The sequence below is a fragment of the Camelus ferus genome, chromosome 6, assembly GCF_009834535.1.
Source record: "Camelus ferus isolate YT-003-E chromosome 6, BCGSAC_Cfer_1.0, whole genome shotgun sequence".
In the NCBI taxonomy this organism is placed as follows: Eukaryota; Metazoa; Chordata; class Mammalia; order Artiodactyla; family Camelidae; genus Camelus; species Camelus ferus.
Window position 1 is genome coordinate 62,876,620 of NC_045701.1, and position 24,887 is coordinate 62,901,506.

The following is a 24,887-nucleotide window of genomic DNA, read 5'->3' on the forward strand; positions in this document are numbered from 1 at the left end:
TGGATCTACAAATGTTGCCCTGGATAACCCCATCCCTGCTGGGGTTTAAAAGCGTCTATCCAGTGAGCAAAGTTACCACCAGTGGTTTATCCACCCTCCTTGGCCCTGCTAGGCTGGGCTGAGCCCTTCGAACAAAAAGGGAACCGCTCTGGTCACTCCCAGTCTGCAGGCTCCTTCTCAGGCATCCACACAGGCCCAGTGGCCTCCAAAGGGCTTTTCCCTCCACCATCTTGGCCTCTGCAAGGGCAAGAAGACACCACCACCAAGAAGGATAAAATAAGTTTTTATTTATAGTCTTATAGTAAAGGGGGAAGCCTTAACTTGCAAGACAATTCTTCAGCAGTATGTACAACATACTTTTTATTTCCATGGAATGGAATCAAACACGGACTGAGACTACAGAGTATACACTAGAAATCAGCAAATGCAGGGAAGAGAGTAGGAAAAAGACAAAGAAATGAAGCTTAAACACACAAACCCTTCACTGGGATCTGCTGACCGCAGCCAGAACCAGGGCTGGATCACACAATGGGGATGGGTTCCAGGACAGTCGGAAGGGGAGTGGGGCGAGGGTGGGGAGGGGTCCGCACTGGGATGCGGGTTTAGTACCAGGTGAATCGCTCTTGGTATTTACATACAAAATCAGTTGGCTCTATTTCTTAGAAATACACACGGAAAGAAAGGAAGATTTGATCATTACTTTATGAATCTGTCGCTTTGCAATACCGACATCATCAGAAATAGGGACAATTCACTCAGATTCAAATTTCAGTAGCAGGAAATAAATATCAAAACATCATCACTGACCTCAATACAAAACCTCTACCCCACCGGATCCTCCCTCCTTGCCCCACCCCCCACTACCCCCGGCGGCTACCGCTTCACTGCTGCCATCCCCCCACAGACCACACGAGTGTCACGCGGCCCTCCCTAAGGCTGGCTGAGAGGAGCAGGAGTGAAACAGGCCAAAGAGTCTGCGCTGCAAATCTGTCCCCACTTCCTTTCATACCACAAACTTCTTCAAGGATCTGGTCTTTCAATAGGAGCGATAAATAGCTTTTTAGAAAAAAAAAAATCCTTAAAAAGAAGGGGGTATAATTCTGATTACTCCAAACTGGTCATCTTCTTAAAGTAGAGCAGTCCACAGATTCACAAAGTCTATCAAACAGAGGTGACGGTGGCCTGGGAGGAGAGGCCTGGGAGGGGCAGGAGCCCCCGGGCACGTGCCCGGCAGGGCTGGAGGAGCTGGTGGGTGGTCAGGACACCATGTGCTCAGAGGTCCGGCCGGCCGTCTGTCCTCCACAGAAAAAGCTGCCAAGTTGGGGTGTTTTGGTTTAAAAATTCCTGGTGGGGACAGGGAATCCCTGAAGGGAAACGTTAAAAAAAAAAAGTAGTGGAAATGGGGAAGGAGAACGAGAGCTGTTGTCCAAGAGCTTCTACGTAAAAATAAAATTAAAAAAACAAAAAGGAAAGAGAAAAAAATAGAGTCTCTTAAATGGTTCTGAGGGTTCTAAAGATGAACTGAAAGGAGGATAAGACGACGGAGGAGACAGACAGTTTTTATTGCTGGCCTGCCCCGCGGAGCTTAGCTGGCCTCCATCCGGAGCTTCTTCCTGCTTTGGGGCTCTTCGGGCTCCGACTCCGAGCTGGAGTCCGAGCCCCCATCGAAGGCAGAGATGGTGCTGCCCTTGGCGTTGGTGTAGAGGCTGTTGTCTGAGGAGGGGTAGTTGGTCTGCAGTTGGGCACTCGACCTCGCCTTCTCCAGTGCACGGACTGAAAGGCAACCAAGCGAGCGGGTTACAGCCTTCTGGAGACTGGGGGAGTAACCGAGTCACAGGTCAGGGTCCAGCCTGTTCTTCCGAAGGGCTTGCTGACCCCTGAGGCTCAGGGTGGCTCAGGAGTAACTCCCTTCCGGTGGCTGCTCCACCTGCATACTTCATTTCCCTCCTCCTTTCCCAGCCAGACCTGGGTGCCCAGCAGACACGGCTGGCCACTCTACAATGCCACCTAGCCCTAAAGAGAAGGCTTGCGATGTCACCATCCTGCCATGGAAGCCCAGTGTAGAGACAGGAGCCCAAGTTCCCTGTGGGACCCAGCAGTGCAGTAACAGAGAAGCTGGCCCGGCAGTGCCAGGCTCCACAAGGGTGTGAAGGCCACACGACAGCAGGAAAGGATGACATTAGACGTACCAGCCAAAGAAAGGTTTTGGCTTAGCTCTCATGTACAAGATCCACTTGGAAAGACAAGCTGGACACTTGGAAGCCAGTCACCAATACACACAGAATACCTGGGCCTTTCGACACGAAGCCCCTACATGCAGGCTGCTTGGCCCGGTAACCAACCCACTGCCGCCTCCCGCTGCCCCATCCCTCCTCAGTTCAGCTCATCTTGAGCCTGGAAGGTCAACCCATTTATTTTAGTTTAGTTTAGTTTATCTGAGGTGTTCTAACCCAGGTGGTTACTTGCATTTCCTTTTACTTGCATCTTCCATGAGGGAGGAAGAGAAGTGAATTCCCCAGGAACAAAGAACTTGATCAGCTCTCGCTTTCCCCTGTGGTTGTAGGAAAAGGCGGGTGTGAGCATTGGAGAACAGCACGGGCCTGGCCCATGTGCCCTGAGCGGACTACCATTGACAACGGGGAGTGCTCACTGGCCCTCAACACCTGGAGTCTCTGGTACTTGCACAGCACACTCCAATCCAAGGACCTCATAGCTCTTCGGAGACACCTGACCGCCAGGTGTGACCCCTACTACAAGCAGAGCACTGAGCCCCAAGAAGGGGAGAGAGCAGGTCAGAGAAAAGTCTCCAGATGCCTAGCCCCAAGACTCTACTGGTCCCTCACTGGCAGCTCAGGTCCTTCCTCAGGATGCTCTACCACTCAACTACTCGGGCCCGAGAAGAAGGGCCACAGCTGCTTACGAGCAATGCTCCGTAACTGGTCTGACTCTGCAGGCCCAGTGCGAAGCCCTGACCTGGCTGGAGCTCAGCAGGGCCAGCTGCCCCATAAGCTCCGCTGCTCACCTTGCTGCTCCAGGAGAGCATTCTGCCGCTTGAGGTCATCGATATCTTGCTGGTGTGTGTGGTTTTTCCTTCGCATATACTGGATATACTCTGTGGCTTTGTCTAGGATTTGGGCCCGGGATGCCTGTTGCAATACGAAAAAAAGCAAAGGGGACAAAATAAAGACCTAGTCCATGCAGTAAGGAAAGCATGCCTTTCAGCAACGACCGCATGAGGGGGCGGAAGCAGGAGGGTGACGAGGAACAAGGCTGAGGAAACAGCCAAAGTGCTACTGAGAATCTTTGGGCCAGCCAGGGCACCCCCTGCTTTACACAGCTTGCCGCACTGGCAATCTCTGGGAGAGGTAGCTTCACCAGGAACCCGAGGCTCAGAGAAGTTAACTGGTTTATTAAAAATCACCAGCTAAAAAGTGGTAGAGCCTGGATTCAAACTCGGGTCCATCTGACTCCTGAACTTGTGCCCCACCCACCTTCTTTGATTCTTTATGTTGTTTTCAAGTCTTCAGCCTGGCTATGTCTGAAAACGTTAAAATACTACTTAACTGAGAGCTTAGCCACTCACTCTTTGCTAAGGCCTGGCTGGTCCAGAAAGGTGGCTGGAGCTGGCTCATGATGGGCATGGGTACAGAGTTCTTCATCAAGGTCTTAGATCTCAGCCAAGTCCTCAGACTGTTGTTAACTAGTTCCAGCTGGGCCAGGCTGCTGTGTCACCACTTCAGTCTCTTTGGCTAAAGAGACTTTTGTGAAAGCTGTCAGAGCTTGATGTCAACACAGGAAGGGCATGAGATTGGGCCATTTCAGGAAGCGACCACACCTTTACCAAGGCTGTGGGTAGCCTCGGCACTGCCCTGTCAGAAGACGAATTAATAAGCTAATAAACCAGATGTCAGGTTACATGGCCCCTGGAGGTCGAACCTGCCCGGAAGATTCCCTCCAGGCTGCAAACCTGGCCGAAGTCAGCCATGGCCAGGCAGCCAACCAGCTAAACCGGCAGATGGTAGAAAGCCAAGAGAGCTGAAGCCCAAGGCAGGGTAGTCAGTCTAGCAGCCCAAGTGTGGCAGTCACGCCACCAAAGCTCCTGAGCAGTAGCAAAGCTTCCTAAATGGCAAAGAAAACAGACATGCTGACGCGAGCAAAACTCAATCCCCTTGTAGTAAATCCTGATTCAACTCCTAGACCTCAGCTGGGCTGAGTATCAGAGAGGTTTGGAAGGCCCGGGTTTATTCACCAGTCCTCATGAAGTCCGGGCTTTCCTCTTATAGCACCCTTAAGGTAATTTGCTCAAAAGGAAAATGTTCATATTCAACCATTTTTATCTGCTGCGGATTATATGTGAGACACTGAGCAGACACTGTGGGGAAACAAAATGTATTAGTCATGGCTTTTTTTGCCCAGAAGCTTACTTACTATCTCATTGAGTAGATAAACATATCTATAGACAAATCACAGGGCAGTACCAACAAGTGTAACTTGAGCAGTACAGATTAGAAAAGCCATGGGAAAGATGGCTCCTGGCGGGAGTGATCACCTTCTCTGTGCCAGGCACCCCAGGCTTGGCACACAAATGCTCCTATTGGAATCAGTGAACCCTGGGTTAGACTAAGGTGTACTTTGTGAGGAAGGGTCATTCTGGGCAGGGAGAAGAGCACAGGCAAGGACATGAGAGTGGGGAAAGAGCCAGGCGTATTTCTTTAGTTGACAAGTCAGCTTACGTAGGAAGAATGAGAGTACTGACAATGGGGCTTTTAACTCTGATTACAAGGCCACCTCAGAAGCTGTTTCCCATCTCTGCCAAAAGGAACTTATTATGGTTAATTATTAGGTGATAAAATGAAAAAAAAAGGCACACATTTGGAAGGGACTAATTAAAATTATTACATTACTCTGCCTCTCTGGATGCTAGAGATGGGATTAAAAATAAGTACTGTAAGCCAAGACTGGAAGCAATCTGAATGGCCATTGACAGATGACTAGATTAAGAAGATGTGGTATATATATATATATATATATATATATATATATATATATATATATATATATATATATATATACACACCCCAACAAAATGGAATACTACTCAGCCATAAAAAAGAACGAAATAATGCCACCTGCAACAACATGGATGGACCTAGAGATGAGCATACTACGTGAAGTAAGTCAGAAAGAGAAAGACAAACGCCATATGGTATCACTTATATGTGGAATCAAAAAAAAAAAGACATAAGTGAACTTACTTACAAAACAGAAACTGATTCACAGATACAGAAAACAAACTTATGGTTACCAAAGGGGAAAGCAGGGAGTGATAAATTAGGAATTTGGGATTTGCAGATACAAAGCACTACGTATAAAATACACAAACAAGGTCCTACTATATTAGTACAGGGAACTATATTCAATATCTTGTAATAACCTATAATTTAAAAGAATATGAAAAAGAATACATACATAAATGTATGACTGAATCACTATGCCATACACCAGAAACTAACACAACATTGTAAATCAACAATACTTCAATTAAAAAAAAATCATTGTAGGATAGGTGGCAGGAGGCAGAGTAGGGAGAGGAGTTCAGGACCCAGGAGACAGGTGCCTTCTAGGCTCTCTCCTTAATGGGCCCTGTGACTATAAACAGTATTTCTCTCCATGGCTATTCCTTCTATGACTAGAAATTCTCTCAGACCCTGCTCAGCCCCCCAAATTCTATGTACTCCATCACTGATCTAATTGCTATGCATATTTACACCCCAGTCTCTCTTTAAATTCACCTGTTTTTTCTACCAACAATTCCCAGAAAGCAACATTAGCTTTAATTTAACTATTCACCTACATCTGGAATAAGGACAAAAAGCAAAATCTCTGAACAAGAGAGCACTTGCAAATGTTCAGTGATAATTTTCTAACGAATGACCACACTGAGTAGCAGCCTCTGTGCTACTAGTTTCTTCTTCACATATTTACACATGAAACCATGAAGTGAAAAGTCAGCAGCAAGCACAGCACAACCAACTAACGAGGGAGAAGGAACCCAACGAGCGATGGAAGTTCTTCCACTTCAAGGCAATTTTCAGATGAAGATAAAATCCATAGATGCTCAGAAAACAAGAGGTTCCCAAAGAAGGCCAGACTGGCATAACCCAGGGGGCCTCCAGAATGCTAACAAGCACAGCCTTTCCTCCACAAACCCCCTTGCCTAAGCTAAAGCACCCAGGCCACTTGGGATGCCCTGACTCCCCCCTTAGCAAGTCCAAAAAGCATGGTTCAGTTATTTTGCCCCCCTCCAGTGTACTCAACAAGAAGTTAAATATAGCAAGAAAAAATTAAAATACAAAATACAGAATTCCCCAAAATTGACATGTGCGTCTAGTGCAGGGAAGAAAAAGCAAAAGGTTGAAGGTTGAAATGCTAGACTCATCTAAAATCCCCTCCCAGCTTTACAAACCATACAAGATCATGTGACCAGCCAGCCACAGGGTCAAGGTGTAGGCAGGCCCTTCCTTGCCTTTATGAATTTACACTCTGAACAGTAAACATGAAGCCAACATGGCAGGGACTATGGAGGGGCGCTGGGCTTTCAGTTTCTGTTTTTTGAAACGTGCCCAGTCAGCTGAGTCAGCAATCTTCATGTGAGTGTCCGGAGCAGATAAAACCTGGTAGGTCAACATGCTCACAGATCGCTGTTGCCTTTGGGTACCAAGTAAGGACCTGAATAATTTCTTTCCTGCTAGTTTTTACAATCAGAAGGCACTACTTCTGATTCTGCCTTTCTAAGCAGAAACACCTCTCTTCAATGGTCTGGACACAGCCCGGAGACAGGATGGACTGTGATGAACTGTGGACTGAAGAGGTCCTGGGCCTTCTACGAAGCAATGTGAGTTAATGCACTGTGGCTCCTCGGGCCTCTCTTTCACCTCTGGGAGCCATGCAAAAAGCCAACCAATAACCTTCCAGATCTTGTTCCAGAGCCACAGCTGTACCCAGCAACACAAATGACGATGAGAATGGCAGCAGCTGAGTGCTTACCAAATGCCAGGCATCCACACACAACCTTCTGATGTATGGTTTCTATTTTATAAATGAGGAAACTAAGGCACAGAGCTGCAACTTGCCGGATGTTACACAACCAGTAGGTAAGAGTGAATGAAAACTTGAACCCAGGCCTCCAGGACACCCTGATTTTTGCAACACAGAGACTGTGGAACTAATAAAGATGATCAACAGAATTTGGAGAGTCGCAGCAGGAAGAAGACTATGAAAGGGACATGCAATCTGTTTATGAGAATGTCAATGAAGAGCCTGGTGATGGGGGTTCCTTGAAGGAGTGAGAGTTTATGTAAATCATCTCCACACAGGTAAGGGGTGCAGCATGAGTTGACGCTGAAGCCACGATGAAGACTGCTTTTCAGAGTTAGGTTGAAAAAATAAGGAATGAAAATAAAGTAGCTTGCAATAATCGCAGCATTAAAGAAAACTGTTTTTTTTTTCTTTTCTTTTAAAGGCAGGTGAAAACTTAACAGGCTTGTAGTAGAGAAGAAGCAACTACAGAGAAAAGCCTGAAGCTGCAAGATGGCTTGAGAACTGACTGAACCTGGGCCTGGGGGTGGGAAACGCTGGCTCCCCACACTGCTTGGCCGCATCACCTAAGAAGGGGGAGCCGAAATGGATGGTGAGAAGACCCAGGGTGGCCGAGGGGCCCACCAGGTTCCTGCCCCCTCTCCTGCTCCTGCCGCAGCTGCCGGCCTGTTTGCATCTCTGTCCAGAGCAGCGAGGAGATGCAGGAAGGGGCCTCCCCAGCTCCAGAGGCGCCCACCTGAGCAGAACTCTGCTTGGGAACATGTGTACCCACTTCATGCGCTGCAGCGAGAACAAAGCACGTATTTCACAAAAGGCCCCAAACCCAAGACTTTGATTCTAACTAGTACCTTTTAAAGGCCCCAAATGATTCTTGAAGTAGTTACCACCGATGTTTAGAATGACATCCAACGTGACTAAATCCTGTTTAAGCAGTGGTTCTCAAAATTTTTCATATAAGACAACAGTTGCACACATTTCTGGACTTGTAAATGTTCATGTTTGTGCAAAAACTCCAATTGTTTCCGAAAGCAGGTGAGGAGAGGTGAGGAAGAGAGTAGTACAAGACTGTCAACATTAGGAATACCACTGCTGTTCCCTAGGGTCCTAATGCTGACTGGAGAAACAGTCATCTTTGCCGTATTTATCATTTTTTCCTCCTCACTGTCAAAATCAGATCCTACTGGGCTAATGTTATGGCTGCCCTGTTCCCCCAAGAACCAAAATGCCATATCCTGAGGAAAGAAAAAAGAACTACTGCCTGACTTAGCAACTGACACGTTTTATTTTGCACTAGTTATTTTAAAGAAAATAAAATCATTATTTTCTGAAACCTGCACAAGCTTTTACACATAGTAAGGGAGGGGTAGGCAAAGCTGGTGTACATTTCCATTTGAATAAGCCATCTTCTGGAAACAAAAATTAAAGCATCTGCACAATAAATTGGGTCTGCATTAAACTAGTTCATTCCTAAATGGAACCCCTATCAATGCCAACAAGGGTGGCTGGAAGGCTGTGGGATCAGAACCAGACAGCCACATGGCCCCTTGAAGGTGTCCTCTGTAAGGCCCTTCCCGCACTGAAGGACCATTTTCTTGATTACTAGGAGAAGGCATAGGCCAGGAGACAGAAATTTATTTAAGGGTTACAATAGCCAAGACATGGAAACAGCCTAAATGTCCATCAACAGATGACTAGATAAAGATGTGGTATATTTATACAATGGAATACTATTCAGCCATAAAAACCAACAACATAACACCATTTGTAGCAACATGGATGTTCCTGGAGAATGTCATTCTAAGTGAAGTAAGCCAGAAAGAGAAAGAAAAATACCATATGAGATCCCTCATATGTGGAATCTAAACAACAAAACAAAACAAAACAAATACAGAACAGAAATAGACTCACAGACATAGAATACAAACTTGTGGTTCCCAAGGGGGCAGGGGGTGGGAAGGGACAGACTGGGATTTCAACATGCATAATAGATAAATAAGATTATACTGTATAGCACAGGGAAATACATACAAGATCTTATGGTAGCTCACAGAGAAAAAAATGTGACAATGAATGTATACATGTTCATGTATAACTGAAAAATTGTGCTCTACACTGGAATTTGACACAACATTGTAAAATGATTATAAATCAATAAAAAATGTTAAAAAAAAAAGGTTAACACAAATCATGTTTCAAACTTTGTATTCGTTTATCCTGTGTCCTTGGTAGTTTCAAATGAAGGTGTGACATTTCCCCATCAAACTCTGACTGTGAGAGATGAGCACATGGAGAGGAAATATAACTAGTAAGTAAACATGTGGAAAAGGATTTAATCTCACAGGTAATAAACAAAATACAAAATTAATTACTGCCTTTTGCCTACTAAATTAGTCACCCCTCCCGCTAAAAAAAAATTCAGTAATGGTAAAACTAGCACTCTCAAAACAATACCAAAAGACTAGTCTTTAGAATTTGCTTGAAAAAGAAAGAAAGGAAAGAAACAAGATTTGAAAACAATCCTCCTAGAAAGCATTCTGGCAACACACAGCAAAAAACCCAGATGTTCCTTCCCCAGACCCAGCAACCCAACTTCCAGGAATCAATTCTATGGAAACAGCCACATGCACCATGATGTTCATCACTACATTACTCATAAAATTAAAAAACTGGAGGCAACCTAAATGGTCAACAGAAACATGCCTAATGGCTAAATATGAACATTATTACTTGGGGAAGGGGCATGTTATGTGAAAACATAAAGAAAGCTATAGCATTTACCCACATAAAGCACATACATAAAGAGACCAAAGGGAAATATACAGATTGATAATACTATTATTTTCTTGCTGCTTAGACTCAATCAATAAATACATGGATTTAATAATAGCAGCTTTTTGGGGGAGGAAAGAAAGCAGGTGAGTTTGTTTGACATACACTTTAAGATAGCACCCGATTTCAGTTATATTAAAATGGGGTGTGGGATGGGGGAAATGTATCTTTGAACTGCACTGTCCAGCACGACAGCCACTAGCCACATGTGGCTAATAAGCTTTGAAATGTAACTAGTCTGAATTGAGATGTGCTGTAAGTATAAAATATACCCAAGATCTTCAAGACAGTGCAAGAAAATAACATAAAATAACATTAGTAATTTTTAATTATTGATTATATATTGAAGTCATACTTATTTTTGCATATTAAATAAAATATATTGTTAAAATTAATTTCACCTGCTATTTTACTTTTTTTACTGTGTCAAAGTAGAAAATTTAACTGTATTTAAATCAAATTGTATTTAAAATGTGTGTGTGACTCACATTAAACTTCCACAGGAAAGATGGTGCTTATCTTAGAATCAAAATAAAGGAAAGGTTGTAGTCGTGTTAGAGGAAAGGAGGGGCTATTTTTCTTCTTCCCATTTTTCTAAAGTTTTTGCAATTTTGTTAGAGGGGAAAAAAAGAAAAAGAAATGCTAGAGGGAAGGCCTAGTAACTAATCCTTATCCTTTCAAATCTCCAGATCGAAAAGCGATAGGTGAGGTTCCTGGCTCTCCTGTCCTCTCTACAGAACTGAGTCCTCCCCAGTCTGCAATGCAGAGACTTCTAGATGGACGGACAAGGCTCCTGCCCTCAGGGAGTGCACCCTTCAGTTAGGGATAAGATTTTCAGAGAAAAAAGACAGACACCGGAGAGGCCCTATAAAGGGCCACTGGGGTGTCAGGGGGAGTGATAACCCAGGGTTCTCAGGGTGGTCATGCAGTTGATACGGGCCTTGAAGGTGGGCAGGTGGAGATACACTGGCAGGGGAGGCCCAGGCGTGGGGGAAACAGATGAAGGCATGTGGGTAGGAAACAGCGTGTGGGCTGGTGAGCCCTTGTAAGTGGGTCTCTTCACCATGAAACCTCAATGTCATCTGGGTGGTGAAGCTGGAGTTGGATCTTGATGAAAGGAAAGGACTCTGACAAATCTGAAAATGACATTTCTGAGGAAACAGAGGAGGGTGCACACTGCTTCACAAAAGGGGAACGAGCAGGAAAAGCAGGAGGGCAACCTGGGCACCTTGGTCAGAGAACATGGAACGCCAATCTTTCCTTGATGGGCATGGAAAAGCTCTTGGAGGTCTTGGCAGCATGAAATACAGTTAACAAAGAATCCAATGAATTAATACATTCACAGTTGCTGAGACTGGAGCTTAAGGGATACCTGGGCAACTATGGGCAATAATTTAAGATGTAGAAAATTTAAGAAGAAAAGAATTGCCCAGGTTGGAGTCTGGCCAGGTAACAGCCCTGATGAGTAATGAGGTGAAATGGGAAGGGCTATGGTTGACATTTTATTTAAAAAATAATCCCTTTAGCAGCCCAGAGATGATGTCTGGAAACAGTGCTGCTGAATGAACTGCCTGCCTTTAAGGATGTCCACCAGAGTGAGCCTCTCCCGTGAAGCGAGACCACGTGTACAGGCGGCTTCCTTCCTTCAGTTAACAAACACTCACTCTGCTCCATACTGTGTGCCAGACACTGAGGGAAGAAATACGACCAAAAGATGTTCTCCCTGCCTTCGGTACTTACTATGGTGTAGTGTGGGAGACAGGCAGACAGTCCTCAAGTAACCACACAAACGTACGTACAATGACAACGGAGATAACTGCCCTGGTCACAGTGCTGAGTGGGTTTTACAGTTCTTACAGCTGAAAGTCAGTCTCCCTGTTATGTTCCCTGATACAAGGGAGCTATGTGGTTTCAACATCTATCTGTTAAAGAAACCAGGCTTCACTGAAGATGAAACAAATTAGCTCCATGTTTTAACCTCTTATTCGATGCTCAGCAAGTTATCTTACTATTGTTAACTGGTACATAGAATCCTCCCTCCAGCAAGAGAGCAAGACCCTCAAGAGTAGACACCACATACTAGACCTTTTAAATTACGGCACTCATATTTAAACAGGTGAGCACAAGCACGTTGGCTGGTGCCGTTTTCATTAAAGAGCTGAGCAAGCCCACTTTTCCTCTGGCGCTCTCACCTCGCAGCTGGTTCTGGGGACCTACCATGAGCCAAAGCCTGTGACAAGAGCTGGAAGAGGCAGTGCCTTCATAGTCTCACCCCGAATGAAGGAATTCTGAACTTAATGCTGACTAGAAGAAACCCTGTTTTTCTTTATTTTTACTTTAGGTTAAAATCTCTCTTTAACATAACAAAGCTCTATCCAGAAAGGAGAAATCCAGAATACAACTGGCTGAGAGAGCAATGAAGTACGATAAACAGGCATTTAGGAAGAGACTTAAAAGATGAGAAATTACTATAAATCACTGTTTCGTCACACATGGCAATGCTGAGACAGAACCTTCTACCACTAAAGTCAACCATGCTAAGGAGACACTGTGATTGGATGCAATCACTCTGGCTCAGGTGCTGGGGCTAACTTACGAGGGGAGGGCAGAATTATACCCCCATGTAAAGGCAAACTGATGAGCTGGTCACCAGGTTTGCTCCCCACGTAACATGCCCTAGTATCCAACTTAGCACCCTTAAAACAAAGGATAATTCTGTTCAAGAACAGTAATTTCCTCCTTTGAAAAACAGAAGCTGTTCTAGCCCTTACTCCCGTACTCTGGTTGACCGGCTGATGGTTCTAATTCCATCCCATCTTTCCCGGTGGGCTCCACGTCCAGTTGAAAAACTGTAAGGGAAACAAAAGACTCATGCAACAAGAGATCAAGAGTCCACTGTGAACACTGTGACTTAGGGCAAAACTCAACTGGACTGTCAAGTATATAATGATCTATTTCCCAGAGTAGCTATGTGGACTCAGACAAATTTATAAACTTTCAATGACCCCTTAACTCTGCACTTCAGTGTTGCCTACATACGCTACCTCAGGGGAAAATATTTTAGTAGTAACCCTAGTATGACTGACTGCCAAGATTACTGGCCCTATCCAGGGGAAGCTCCCAATATAAAGACAAAAGTATTTAAGCAAGACTTCTTTAAAATATCCTTAAACTGTTTACCCCTATGGTGTGGCAGAAAGATCAAACTTGGTGATGGGCAGTCCTGAGTTTTAGTCCCTGACCAGCTATAGACTGGGGTCGCGATCTGAGCCTGTTTCCCCATCTCTGACACAGTAATGAAGGCGGGAGCACCAGCAGTAGTAACTGTCCAATAATAATCGTATATACTCACCTCAGAGAACTGCCGTGCAGATTTAATTACATTACAACATAGATGTTAGTTAACACTGGTTTTTTTTACTTAAGCAAAAGGTGATTATTCTTTATTTTTATTTTATAGTGGAAATATAGGAAACAAAAGATAAATAGAGTTTGGGTCTCACATTTAAATTTGTTTGACTTTTTTTAAAGTATAAGTGTCTCCCATTCTTGGTTGGGATCCAATTCAATCAGTATTAGTTTCTCTTAAAAAGAAAAAAACAAAATGCTTAAAACATGTATGACAGAGAATCCAAATACTAAGTGAGAAGTCACCTTGAACATAAAGGAGATTGGGGGGCCTTTCTATCAAGCATCTAAGCACCCTAAAACTCACAGGATAATGTCAGAACCCTAATTACTGCAATCCCAATCAAGAATTAGCCAATTTCCTTTGGTTCAAATACCACTTTTTAAAAATTGCAACATTTAGTGAGAACTCGGAAGTTTGAGAGACCAAAGTATTCTGTTAGCCTCCCCGCAGCACCTGTGAAAGAGTGGTGGCAGACAAGAACAGTGAAGACTGTGGAATATAGTGGGAAGGGGCTGGGGTTCAACCAGAGCCAACAGCCATTTCCTTTATTCACGCTCAGCATGAACATTAGGACTGGAACACACACAAAAGTTCCGAAATCAGAAAGGCACCTGGTAAACTCCCACTGGGGCTTTGCTGACAGGCTTTATCAGACCTGGCTCCTTGACCACTCCTCTCCTCTGGTCCTGCTGCTTCTCTGACCTCATCTCCTGCCACCGTCCCTTCGCTTACCCTTCTTCAGCCAGTCTGGCCTATATCCCTGACAGGTCCAGGAATGCTCCTAGGTTCCGGCCCCTGGGCTATTCCACTTCCACTCCCTTGCCTGGAACGCTCATCACCAGAAAGATGCGTGGTTCTTTCCTTCACCTCCTTCAAGTCTTCACTCAAATATTGCCTTGCCAGTATGTTTTGTTTTTTTTTTTGTCTGCCCTAATAAAAACCACAATCCTTCCTTTCCTGTTTAATTTTCTCCTTAGCATTTCCCTGACATACTATACATATACTTGATTATTAGCTCATTTTCTATCTTTTCCACCAGATTAAGAGCTTTTGCTTTTGTCTATTTTGTTCATTGTTGTACTCCCAGCATGCAGAACAGTGCCTAGAATACAGCAGACTTCAATAAATATTTGTTGAATGGAGTAAGTGAATAAATGAATGGGCCACAATGAACGACAACTATTCCGTTTGTAAGGTTACCAAATTCAAACTGTCAACTTCCTTGAAGAAAGGATACAGCAGGATTGATGACATTGTGATTTTTAAGGACTTAAGGAAGAACGTTATGGCAACGTAAAATAGACTGGATAAGTAAAAAGGTATAGTTGAGCTCTTATGACTGGCCTCTCCCATAGTGTTCCCAAGCAAGAATCCCTAGGAATCACCTGACTGCTGGTGGTAAGTACAGATCTCCAGGCCTGCCTCAGAAAGACAGATTCAGTAGTCATTATGATCGGGGTGGTCCACAGGCTGCTTCTTGGGAAACACTGCTGTGGCGCTGCTCCTAGTTAGATGTTAGCTCTTGTCCATTTACTTCCCCAAAGCCCTTTAAATTGACACCATGGCATATGAATAAGCACTGACTGTCAACGGTTCAGACAAGCATAAGAGATAATCCTTTGCACGTGTGTACTTTGTCTAAAAGGGTGAGTCTCTCCCCATCATAAAGATTCCCTGTGGTGCTTAGACAGTGTTGTACCCAGGAATGTTGTTATTCCAGGTAAGTACCTTGGTCCAAGGCCATTAAACTAAGTCCACACTAAGTAGGCCTAACCCATGGCAGATTCTGGTTTTGCAATACTAGGTATTCACATGGCTTGTTTTATTTTTTTCATAGAGGTCAGACCTACCTCATGCTTTAGCCACAGAGCCACACCTTAGATAAGGTATAAGGCACATGACTTACCAGAGTGGCAGTATAAACAAAATGAAACCATAATGATCCCAAATTTAATTCTGAATAACCAAACAACCCCAGGACTCCCACCACAGAGCTAAGTCAGGAAAGCCATTCAAAGCATACCTGAGTGCAATAATTTTTCTTAAAATGGTTGCTTCTTTAAACATTGGCTTATTGAACCAAACCAAACCAAAACAAACAAACAAAAACAACCACACACAAGACACACAGGTCCCCTTCCACATCTGCCACTTATACCACTGAACTGCTGCACAGAGTGGCCAGTCATCCTGTGAGTTAAGGATGGAACTAACTGTGCAAACAGATGTTTTCTCCAAATTCCGAGGAGTGACCCTAATCCACAGGCCTCTTACTCAAAGCTTCCAACTTTGTTTTTCAAATGCAGAAACAGCTGGTGCCTACCTCTCTAGGGAAAAAAGTTTCTGGAAGGCCACCAAATGGGTAGAGGGAGAGAGAAGAGCAGCTATTTTTTTCTCCCATTTCTCACGAACATGTCTCTTTACTCAAGTTTTTCACTCCGGCCCCACATCTAAAATGCTCTTTACATGCCTTTGAAATAACAGCTGTTGGATTGGGAGCTCACTGGTGTCCAGGTTGGTTCACATACACTCCTGGGACATTTCACTTAAAATAAGTACTAACTTTGAACCACATGAAAGGAATTCTCATGGAGGTCTAGGGAACCACTGACCTCAGGAATCCTTAGTGTTATCCCAAAATACTGTATGCTCTTTATACTATATTATATAGTTATAATTTCCTGAATGAGTAATTTATCACATGTGCTGCTAATTTTAAGAGGTAACTCCTACTGCTGTCTTAATAAGCATCTCCATTATATCTGATATCGCTTGCTAAGGATGAACTAGAGTGGGTAAGGTGTGTGATGACCCCCACAAAGAGTCAAAGATTAAGGAAACCATGTCACCTGAATATTCCTGACTCAATTTCTTTCCAGATAGGTGAGTGCCCTGCTAAGCCTCACAGCAAGTTCCAAGCTAGTAGTGGTTAACTGGCCCTCTCAATAAACTCACCTTCTCTCCTTGGAGTGATGGGACCGAGTCCCGCAAACTGTGAAAGCTGTCTTTGATGTGGTCCCTACGTTTTCGTTCCAGTGCATTATGGTGAGCCCGTTTGTCAGCCTGGAAGAACAGGAGAAAGAGCACATTAGCGATGTCACTCCTTCTGCTTGGCACAGGTGGGTGGGTACAGCCTGGAGTATATGCTGTCAGCGCTGTCCCAGGCGATTGGACAGGGAAGGATTTGTCGAGGTGGGCAGTTAGGAGTCTCCAGAATTAGGCTCTGCTAAAGGGGGAGAAAGGGGTGAGCAAGGCTTGCGACAGGAACATCCAAAGTAGCTCGATGCATCCAGCTCATGCATAAGTAAAATAAAAGTTATTCACGGGGACAAAGTGTGACTCTCCTGCAACACCAGTCTTCTCCTACAGCTTACTTATGTGACAAAACAGCCGCCAGTCCATGGCTGGGAGGTAACCAGGGAAAAGCTGCAGTGGGCCCCTTCGTAAGATGTGATCAACCCCACTGTAAGAGATTCCTCATGGTGGGCGCCCAGGGAAGGAGTCAGGTCACTGGTACAGTGCTTCTTTCCACGTAAAACCTATCACCATGAGTCTGTTCTCGTCTCCAGCTCACTAAAAGGTACTAGTTTAAGTCCTTCATGCCAAATCATACAATAAAAACTAAAACCTCTAGAAAACCCAGATGCATGAACCTGAAATTATGACAAAGCTGATAAAGATGCCAACTGCATTCTGAGCTCCTATTTTTTAAAGTGTACGAAGGTGCTACCCTGCCAAAGGAATCCCGACAGAGGCTGCCAGAAAGGCAGTTCTTAGACAGCAAACCTGACACCCAAACGCTCGGAATAAATTTCCTCAGGTACCTGTGGCAGGTCATATGTATTTGGCAGTACATAAATACCCACAGACCAAAGTCTTTATCCTGTCCTGCTCAGAATCACAAAGAACAACAATCAGCTGGAGAGGGACAGAGACTGCCACCAAACCGGGAATGGCAAAAATACACTGACTTTAGGCAGAAGAGACAGCGCTGGACAACACTGCAGAACTTCGGCAGGTCCCCACTAAAGACGCAACCCTCCAATGGAGCACAGACGCTTACTCAGCCTAAAGCAAGAACTTCATCACATCTGCACTCTGGGAACTGTAGGAAATACTAAACTCTGAGGACTTACCGTGAGTACAAGGTTGCACTGAGCTAACCTAAAGAGGAAGTCAGTGTGTAGGAAGTTTAGTTAGCTTTAATCTCCCCAGAGTACCAGGAATTTTAAAAATGAAGCAATAAGAGTAAGTAACCTGGCTTAGCACAAGAATACCTCAAATGAATCCGTGTACTAAACAAGATGTTTGGACAGAAGTTGATAAAGACAAGAGCTGTGGGGATGAGTGGACTTGAAATTCTCGTATCTAATCCTAAAGGTCTGAGTCATTACAGAGGAAGAAGAGGCTGGGAGCAGCTGTGGTAATTTCAGTCACTTCCTGGTCTCTCAAGCACAACACCTCACCTATAGCCCTGCTGCACCGGACACATGGTTCCCATCACGGCCACCGTTCTCCATGGCATGGCACTCACTTTCAGGGCAGACGCCCAGGACACTTCTAAAGCTCTCCTAATCTTGTGATGTCTGGATTAACTGTAAAATGAGTGTCTGCTGAACTCCAGGGATATACAGAATTTCCGGGGAAACTGAGGGAATCTTCAGATAACCTGAGGCTAGAGGTAGTACGCTGTATCAGACAGCGTTAGAGCAAGAAAACAGCAGATGCCTTCTATCAGCACTATGAAATAGCTTGAAGGAGTTACACATAGTGCAGTACCTAGCCCTCTTCTAGCTTACTGTTCGCTCTGGACATCTACACAGGTTAAGCTGGGCTGGGTTCTAAGCTGAACCAGACCTATAGACTTAGAAGGCTGCGAGATGGCATTTGGCATCTATCTGTCTCTCCTGTGTTTGCTACATACTCCCTAGTTGGTTTATTTACATGCAAATTAATCGCCCAGCTTTGGTCTCCAGCAGCAGCCCGAGATACTCCTGTCTACTAAATCACCCTGATTCCTGGCCCTCCTCCCAGCTTAAGAGCTGTGCACAGAAGCAGTGACACCAGTTACCCACAATCCCTCTTGTTGATACAAATAAAATTCTAATTGTCTGTTTTCTTTCTGGGAGAGCCCTGCAAATCTCAAACAGCTAGAATCAAGTTGGACTTGGTTTCACTCAGGCCTGAACTAGAGGGGTGGAGCTAAGTATAATCTCACACCAAAATCATCCCCACAATGCACTCTCCCCTTCCCATTCACTGAGCCCTGAAAGGACTCAAATGGACGAGTCTTTCGGTTAGAGGACCGTAAGTGAACTTGGCTGTGGACCATCAGCAGAAATCTTGGCTTCTCATCTGGGGAGCCAGCCAAGTTTGAGAAGTTGGCTCAACAAGGAAAGGCAGCAGTCCACTGGTAGAAAGCCTGGGCTGGGGACTGTTGTTCTCAAAGCAGTGGATGGAATTTCTGTGGTGGTTCCAGGCCCAATTTAACTAGCAGAAGAGTGGAATCTTAGACCAATCCCTGCTGCCATGTCCGTCCCCAAGCTGCTACGCTTAACCAGAGTCCCTTTCAAAGCTCTCAGAGACAATGGCAACGATGCAGTTTTTTCCTTCTCCAGCCTCATTTGAAAAGAGTAAGTTAAAAACATGCAGAACTAACATGCCTCATTCCAGGCAACTCTGAACTAAATAATACCTCTAGTGGCTTTAAAGAACATATGAAAAAAACCTTTACAGAAGACCGAGAATTGTTTGGGAAACATTTCCAAACCACAGATCCATCCATCCTGAAGGATGACTCTCCCCCTACCCTCAATTCATCCAAATGGAGGGGCCAGTTGCCAGGCTTATCACTGCTTTGTTAACTATCTTTGTTTGCTGGCAACCCTTTTTGAAAAGACCAAGAGTTGGGAATGTAAAAATCTGGGTGAAGACTCCCAGTGCAAGGCATCTGAAATCCGCCCACAATGCAAAACTAGTTAATTTTTTTTTTAAGTGGGAAAAGGCCAAACAACTGTGTCCTGAACAAATAAAGCTCAACTCAGATGAGCCAACCTTCTCTCACCTGTACTAAGATGTTTGATAGTGAAAATGGATGGTACTGAACAAATTCTAGGAGACAACAGGGGCATTCTCAGGCTGTACAGCAGGCCCTCAAATACCTCCCCGATACACGCTCTGAGAGCAGTGGCTGGATGCTGTCACTCTTTAAGTACCCTGGATTTGCAGTTTCTGTAGAAAACCCCTCCTTCAGGGGATCCCAGGCTAAAAGAAACACTAAGGGGCTGTGTGATACTGCAGACTGGCCCACAGATGCTGAACAGGAACTTCTGCACCAAATCGCTTCCAGCTTTGACATCTCTGCCAAGGTTTTTATTCAGTCTCTCAGTTTTATTTCTACCAAACTTTCCATACTGGCAGCCAGAATAAAAATCACCTACAATTTGTCCATCTCTGACACTAACAAACACGCGTTATCTTAAGTGTTGTTAAATGTTGAAGGCAAACATTATTTTGTTAGCCAAGAAGTTGTTAAACTGGCAGGAGGTCATTCAAGCTAAAGAGGGCTGTTCAAAATTGAGGGAATTTCTTTAAATAGTTTCCTCTGAACTTATTGCATAGAGAATACAGTTTCCTTCAAGGCATTATTACATCAGTCAACAACATTATTCCCTCCAAATTCTAGGTAGGCAAATAGCATGGGGAAATAAATGCTCTGTTATCCAAAGATGCACAAGGTTATCCAGAACAATGTCATTTCTTGCAAGCTACCTGACACCTAACCCAGCTCATAAAGGGGAATCTTCTCAATTCCAATATAGAAAATTCTCAGCATATATGGAATTATAGTTGCTCACTAAACATTTATTGCCTGTTAAGAAATTTAAAGGCTATTATTTTAGAAGGAAGATAGTATTGCTTATGATTATTAATAAGCTACTCTTATAAAACACCAACACCAGAAATACTCAAAATTCTCACCAGAAAAGATCTATTTAGTACTTCTGATGGGAAGTAGATAGGATATTTAAAACTGAACTTCTAAGCAACTTAATTCATTTTAATTAATGTGATAGTTTCATGAAATAATGGGCAGCTAGGGTGAGAAATTCACGAAGGTCCCTAACAGGGAGATAAAAATCGCAACTTTCCAACACCTCTCCTGCTTGAAGCTGATTGCCTGGAATATATTTCTAACATCTAATAAACACATACGTTTTAAAGGCCTTTCAAAAAAAGTCACTTGGGGCTGAAAAAAACTTGGAAATGCTATTGTCCAAATACGTCATCACACTATAGCTGTCTTCCTTGATCAACTATTCTACTATTACCGGCATTTGGAAAAAGACTGTTAAATCTAAGAACACCCTTCAACAGGCAATTTTAGAAACCAAGCCTGCCATTTCTGCATCACTGTCAACACTCTAAGCAGATATAAAGTACATATATCACGTAGCACTTTTGCCACACAACTAATTCCAGGTAAAACAGACAGGAGTTTCCTGAGTAAATTCCAATCTCAAAGGTAACCAAGCTCATTCCCTTCTGAATATACTGCAATTCCTAAAGAAACAAAGAGCTCTGGGAGGTTAAAAATATTTCATACGAGAAAGGTCCACAAGTGGAACTGCACAGATGCTTCTAACCCCCACTAATAGGTGTACTGTAACTGAAACACATGCAGCTGTCACTAAGGATAAGCTGAAAAAGAACTTGGGCTTCCTGACTAACACACTAACCCTAAGTTTCTTGTATAATTTCATTCCTTCCAAAAAAAAAAAAAAAATTCCCAAACAGAAATAAAGATCACTTTGCATGAAATACACCTGCCCTAGAAAATTATCTTTGAAATGCACTATTTTCCCTCCAAAAATTAAAATAACATCAGTGGGATTCTGAGATGAATTAAATTTAATAATAAAAATTATTTTGGGGGGTTACCTCCTTTAACAAAGTTTACTGGTCACTGGAGAAGCTGTTTTCCGTTTGCACTGAGGCAATAGAAAAAAAAAACTTGTCAAATCAGTTTCACTTTCTGTTACAGTTAGCCTCACGTCCTAACTCTGCTCTTGCTGAGTATCCTATATTGCTTATGCACTAAGGCCGCAGCTATTGTAGTGACATTATAAAACATGAATGAGTGTCTCTTTTTTATACTAGGACCCACAGAACCTTTCACAAGTAACTTTTTAAAAGTTCTTCGGCAGTCCTAAATATTTGGTTGTTCACGGTCCACATCTTTCTCTGAACTAAGGCAAAGCTTAAGAACAGTTTCCCCCAAATTTTAAAAATACATTTATCTATACTGAATGTCAGGAAATAAAGATGTATTCACAGAGAAAAAAATCCTTTGATCCTACATGTTTGTGTTAATTGCTTAAAATGCTATTAAGTTCGTCTATCGCTTCTTCTCTCCATGCTGTTGTGATTATCTTGCAACAGATACTTAAACAACTTCCTACGTAGATATGTCAAATTAAAAACAAAGGGTCAAACTCACCCCCTTTGCCCACCTCAGCAAATCAAAGGGAAAAATCCTAGGTACCTAAACACCAAACTGAAAATATCCAGATGAAACAATGACACTAGCATTTTAGGAGAGTGGAACATTTTAATAATTTAATAAAACAATTTACATTAACAGCCACGTGGATGGATATTTTGAAAAGCAGAAAGCTCTCAAAAACTGGAAGCCAAAATTTCACAAAGAAAAATTTTCTCTCACTGGAAAGCCAATGTAATTCCAATTTAAATAATGGTTCTACAAAGGAAGCCTAAACAATTCCTATCGTCCAACCCTTATTAAGCCCTAGGGCAGATTTTATAACTTGAGACTTGGAGGAAAAAAATGTTTTAAATACGATGGGTCCCAAACATCAAACTCCATCCTCACACTTTTAAAGATAATAGTAACTGAAAAAAAGGAACTGAATTTTCAAATAGATATACTAATAGGAGATATTTCAAATACTTCAAAAGTATTGTCAAATACTTCAAGGAAAAATAAAACAAACTCTTTTTTAGTGACTATCACCCAGGGATAATCTAAACACATTTTTTTCTAAATGTCCATCTGCTTGGACAACTTGCAGAATCCTTGCTCTAATGAAGAGCAGGTACAGGTAAGAGGGCTTGCTTTTATCCTGTGGTAATTAAATTCTTAAACCAGAGGTCTCAAAGTGGCATCCTGCAAATTTTAACAAACTCCTAAGCAACGTGATTGTCCCATACATTATTAGAAAACTCAGAGAGCTAACACAAAAATCTTTGGTTTCTAATCTTTCTTTTAAAATAGGAAGATCAGGCAACACTGAGCCTTAATTTCCACATAATAAAATCCCATGGGACTTTGGTGGCTGCCTTTTTAGAAGAGATATGGGCTCTCTGGTACCCTAATCCTCACCTCTGCTCTCTACTTTATCCCTATCTCACTGCTTGGGCCCCCTGGAAGCATCTAAATTTTTGACTCCCATTCTACATACTTCCTACTATTCCCATCTATTCCTTCTATTCAAACAATAGACGCTGTGATATACTCATTCCTCATTACCTCTGATTGTGATTTATTTTGTATCTATTCTTTTTTTTCTTCCTCTATTCATGGAACCCACAAGTACTGCTTCAGACTCCAAATACATGAGATTAGCGTCTACCTAAATCCATAAAACCATCTACTGAGAACATGAAAATCATAACTCTGAGAAATTATTGATAACACTGTAAGGTCTCAACCACCACCTCTTAGCAAACCCCTCTCTGCAACACCACTTTTCTTCAACCATTCTATCAAACAGACCACAATAAGCTGCTGAATGTGACATGTTCACTTCAATCTCTGGCTCCTCTACATTTCCAATTTCTGTAGGATACGAGGTTGTGCTAGATTCCATAGTTCTACAGCAGTCACATGACTTCTGGTTAAAGGTGATTACTGCATGTGGCTTCAACTTCACACAACTATGCACAAATACGGTTTAGAACCTACTTGTTCCTAAGTAAACCTGACCACTTTCCCTGAAATAATACTACAGTCTACTTCAGAATGATGTATTTCTCATTTCCCACTTGTATAGTGACAGCTAGAGCCCCCATCTGAAAACTACAGAATTCATTTCCTTGCATACAGCTCCTCTCACTCACCTACAGTCATTGGAACTTATCACTTTAGAATCTAGAATTATGAGATTTGCAAACCGACTCCCCCATCCCCACCTAAGAACCCCAGAACAAGGCCCCACCTCACCTTAGCGGTTAACAGGAGAGTTTACTACAATATTAAAAGTAACAGAACGATCTCCTTTTCTCTCTGACCCCAAAAAGGACTAGAACTGAACGGAAATGAAAATGAAATGGAGAGTAGGAGACGTACCGCAGATTGAAACCTCGGTTGCTCTTCCTGGAATAAGAGAGAAAAAAAAATAGAAAATATAGAAGTTATTTTTACACTTCACATTCAATAATAAGAAAGAAAATGCCGGCGGCGGAGGAAGCGGCGGGTGGGGAGTCAGCCCTACCCTCCTCCCTCCCCAACCCACGCCCCCATCCCCCCCTAGCGGGATCCGGTAGCGGGGCTGGGGGGGGGGGGTCCCGAGCGCCGCCCCTCCTTCCGGGATCCGACCCGGGCCAGAGAAGGGTCCAGAGCACTGTCTCCTCCCCTTGCACCCAGCTTAGGACATCTCGGCACTCCCACTCCCTCTCCGCCCTCCCTCACCCCCCAGGATCCGCGGGTCACGGGAGGAGGGGGGCGAGCGCTGAGGAGGCAAGTCCTGAGCGCCGTCCCCTTCCCTAGGATCCGGACAATGGGATCCCGGACGCACCCCGTCCCTGTCCCCCAGACCCTGAGCGGGACAGAGTGGGAACCGGAGGCCGCAGCACCCTCCTCCACGGGGGGAGGTGGGGGTCCCAGAGGCCGCGTGTCTCCTCCCCACCTCCAGTCCCAGAAGGCCGCTCCGGCCAGGAGCCCGGAGGGGAGTGAGCCGGGAGCGCGACGGAGGCGGTCCCGGCCCAGGGGGAGAAGGGGAAGGAGTTGGCGGCTGCTCGGCCCCCTACCGCCGTCGCCCCACTGAGAACCCCGGCCGCTGTCCCCGCCTGACAACCCGCACGGGAAGGAAGAAGCCCCGGGACTCACGTCGCTCTCCACCTCGATGTCATCGTTATCGCTCATTTCCTACGGCCCAGGGAGCGGCCACTGCAGCGGCGGCAGGGAAGGGGGAGGGGTGGAGGGGAGGGGGAAATCACCGACAACAACAAGCCGAGTCCCCCCCCACACACACTCACTCACTCACTCACTCACTCGCTCTCTCACTCACACACACACACACACACACACACACAAACACGGGCGAGAACCACCTCCTCACTGCAGCACCGGATCAACGGCGGCACGCACGCCCGGTCGGCCCCCTGCCACGTGACCAGGCTCGTCACGCTGGGGCAGCCGAGACTTGTAGTTCTCGTCCCTTTAACTGACGGCCCAGCTAGCTCCAGAAAAACTACAAATCCCAGAAGGAACTGCATCCAGTTGTCGCCAGCCCAGATTGTTGACGGA

At 44.3% G+C, this 24,887-nt stretch overlaps 1 protein-coding gene across 4 annotated transcripts; it reads right to left on the reverse strand.

Annotated features, from left to right (window-relative positions):
- Positions 1–266: 266 nt before the first annotated feature.
- On the reverse strand, positions 267–24,887 carry MAX (MYC associated factor X). 4 transcript variants are annotated; one of them, XM_032482199.1, is made up of 5 exons: positions 24,468–24,685; positions 23,709–23,735; positions 16,295–16,402; positions 3,023–3,146; positions 267–1,773 (listed from the first exon to the last, which is right to left on the reverse strand). In XM_032482199.1, exons 1-5 carry the CDS (start codon positions 24,501–24,503, stop codon positions 1,586–1,588), a joined length of 483 nt encoding a protein of 160 aa, XP_032338090.1. In that variant the 5' UTR covers positions 24,504–24,685; the 3' UTR covers positions 267–1,585. The 4 variants fall into 4 exon arrangements, with proteins under 4 accessions (XP_032338090.1, XP_032338089.1, XP_032338092.1 ...); XM_032482198.1 differs by lacking the exons at positions 23,709–23,735; positions 24,468–24,685 and adding an exon at positions 24,692–24,887; XM_032482201.1 differs by lacking the exon at positions 23,709–23,735.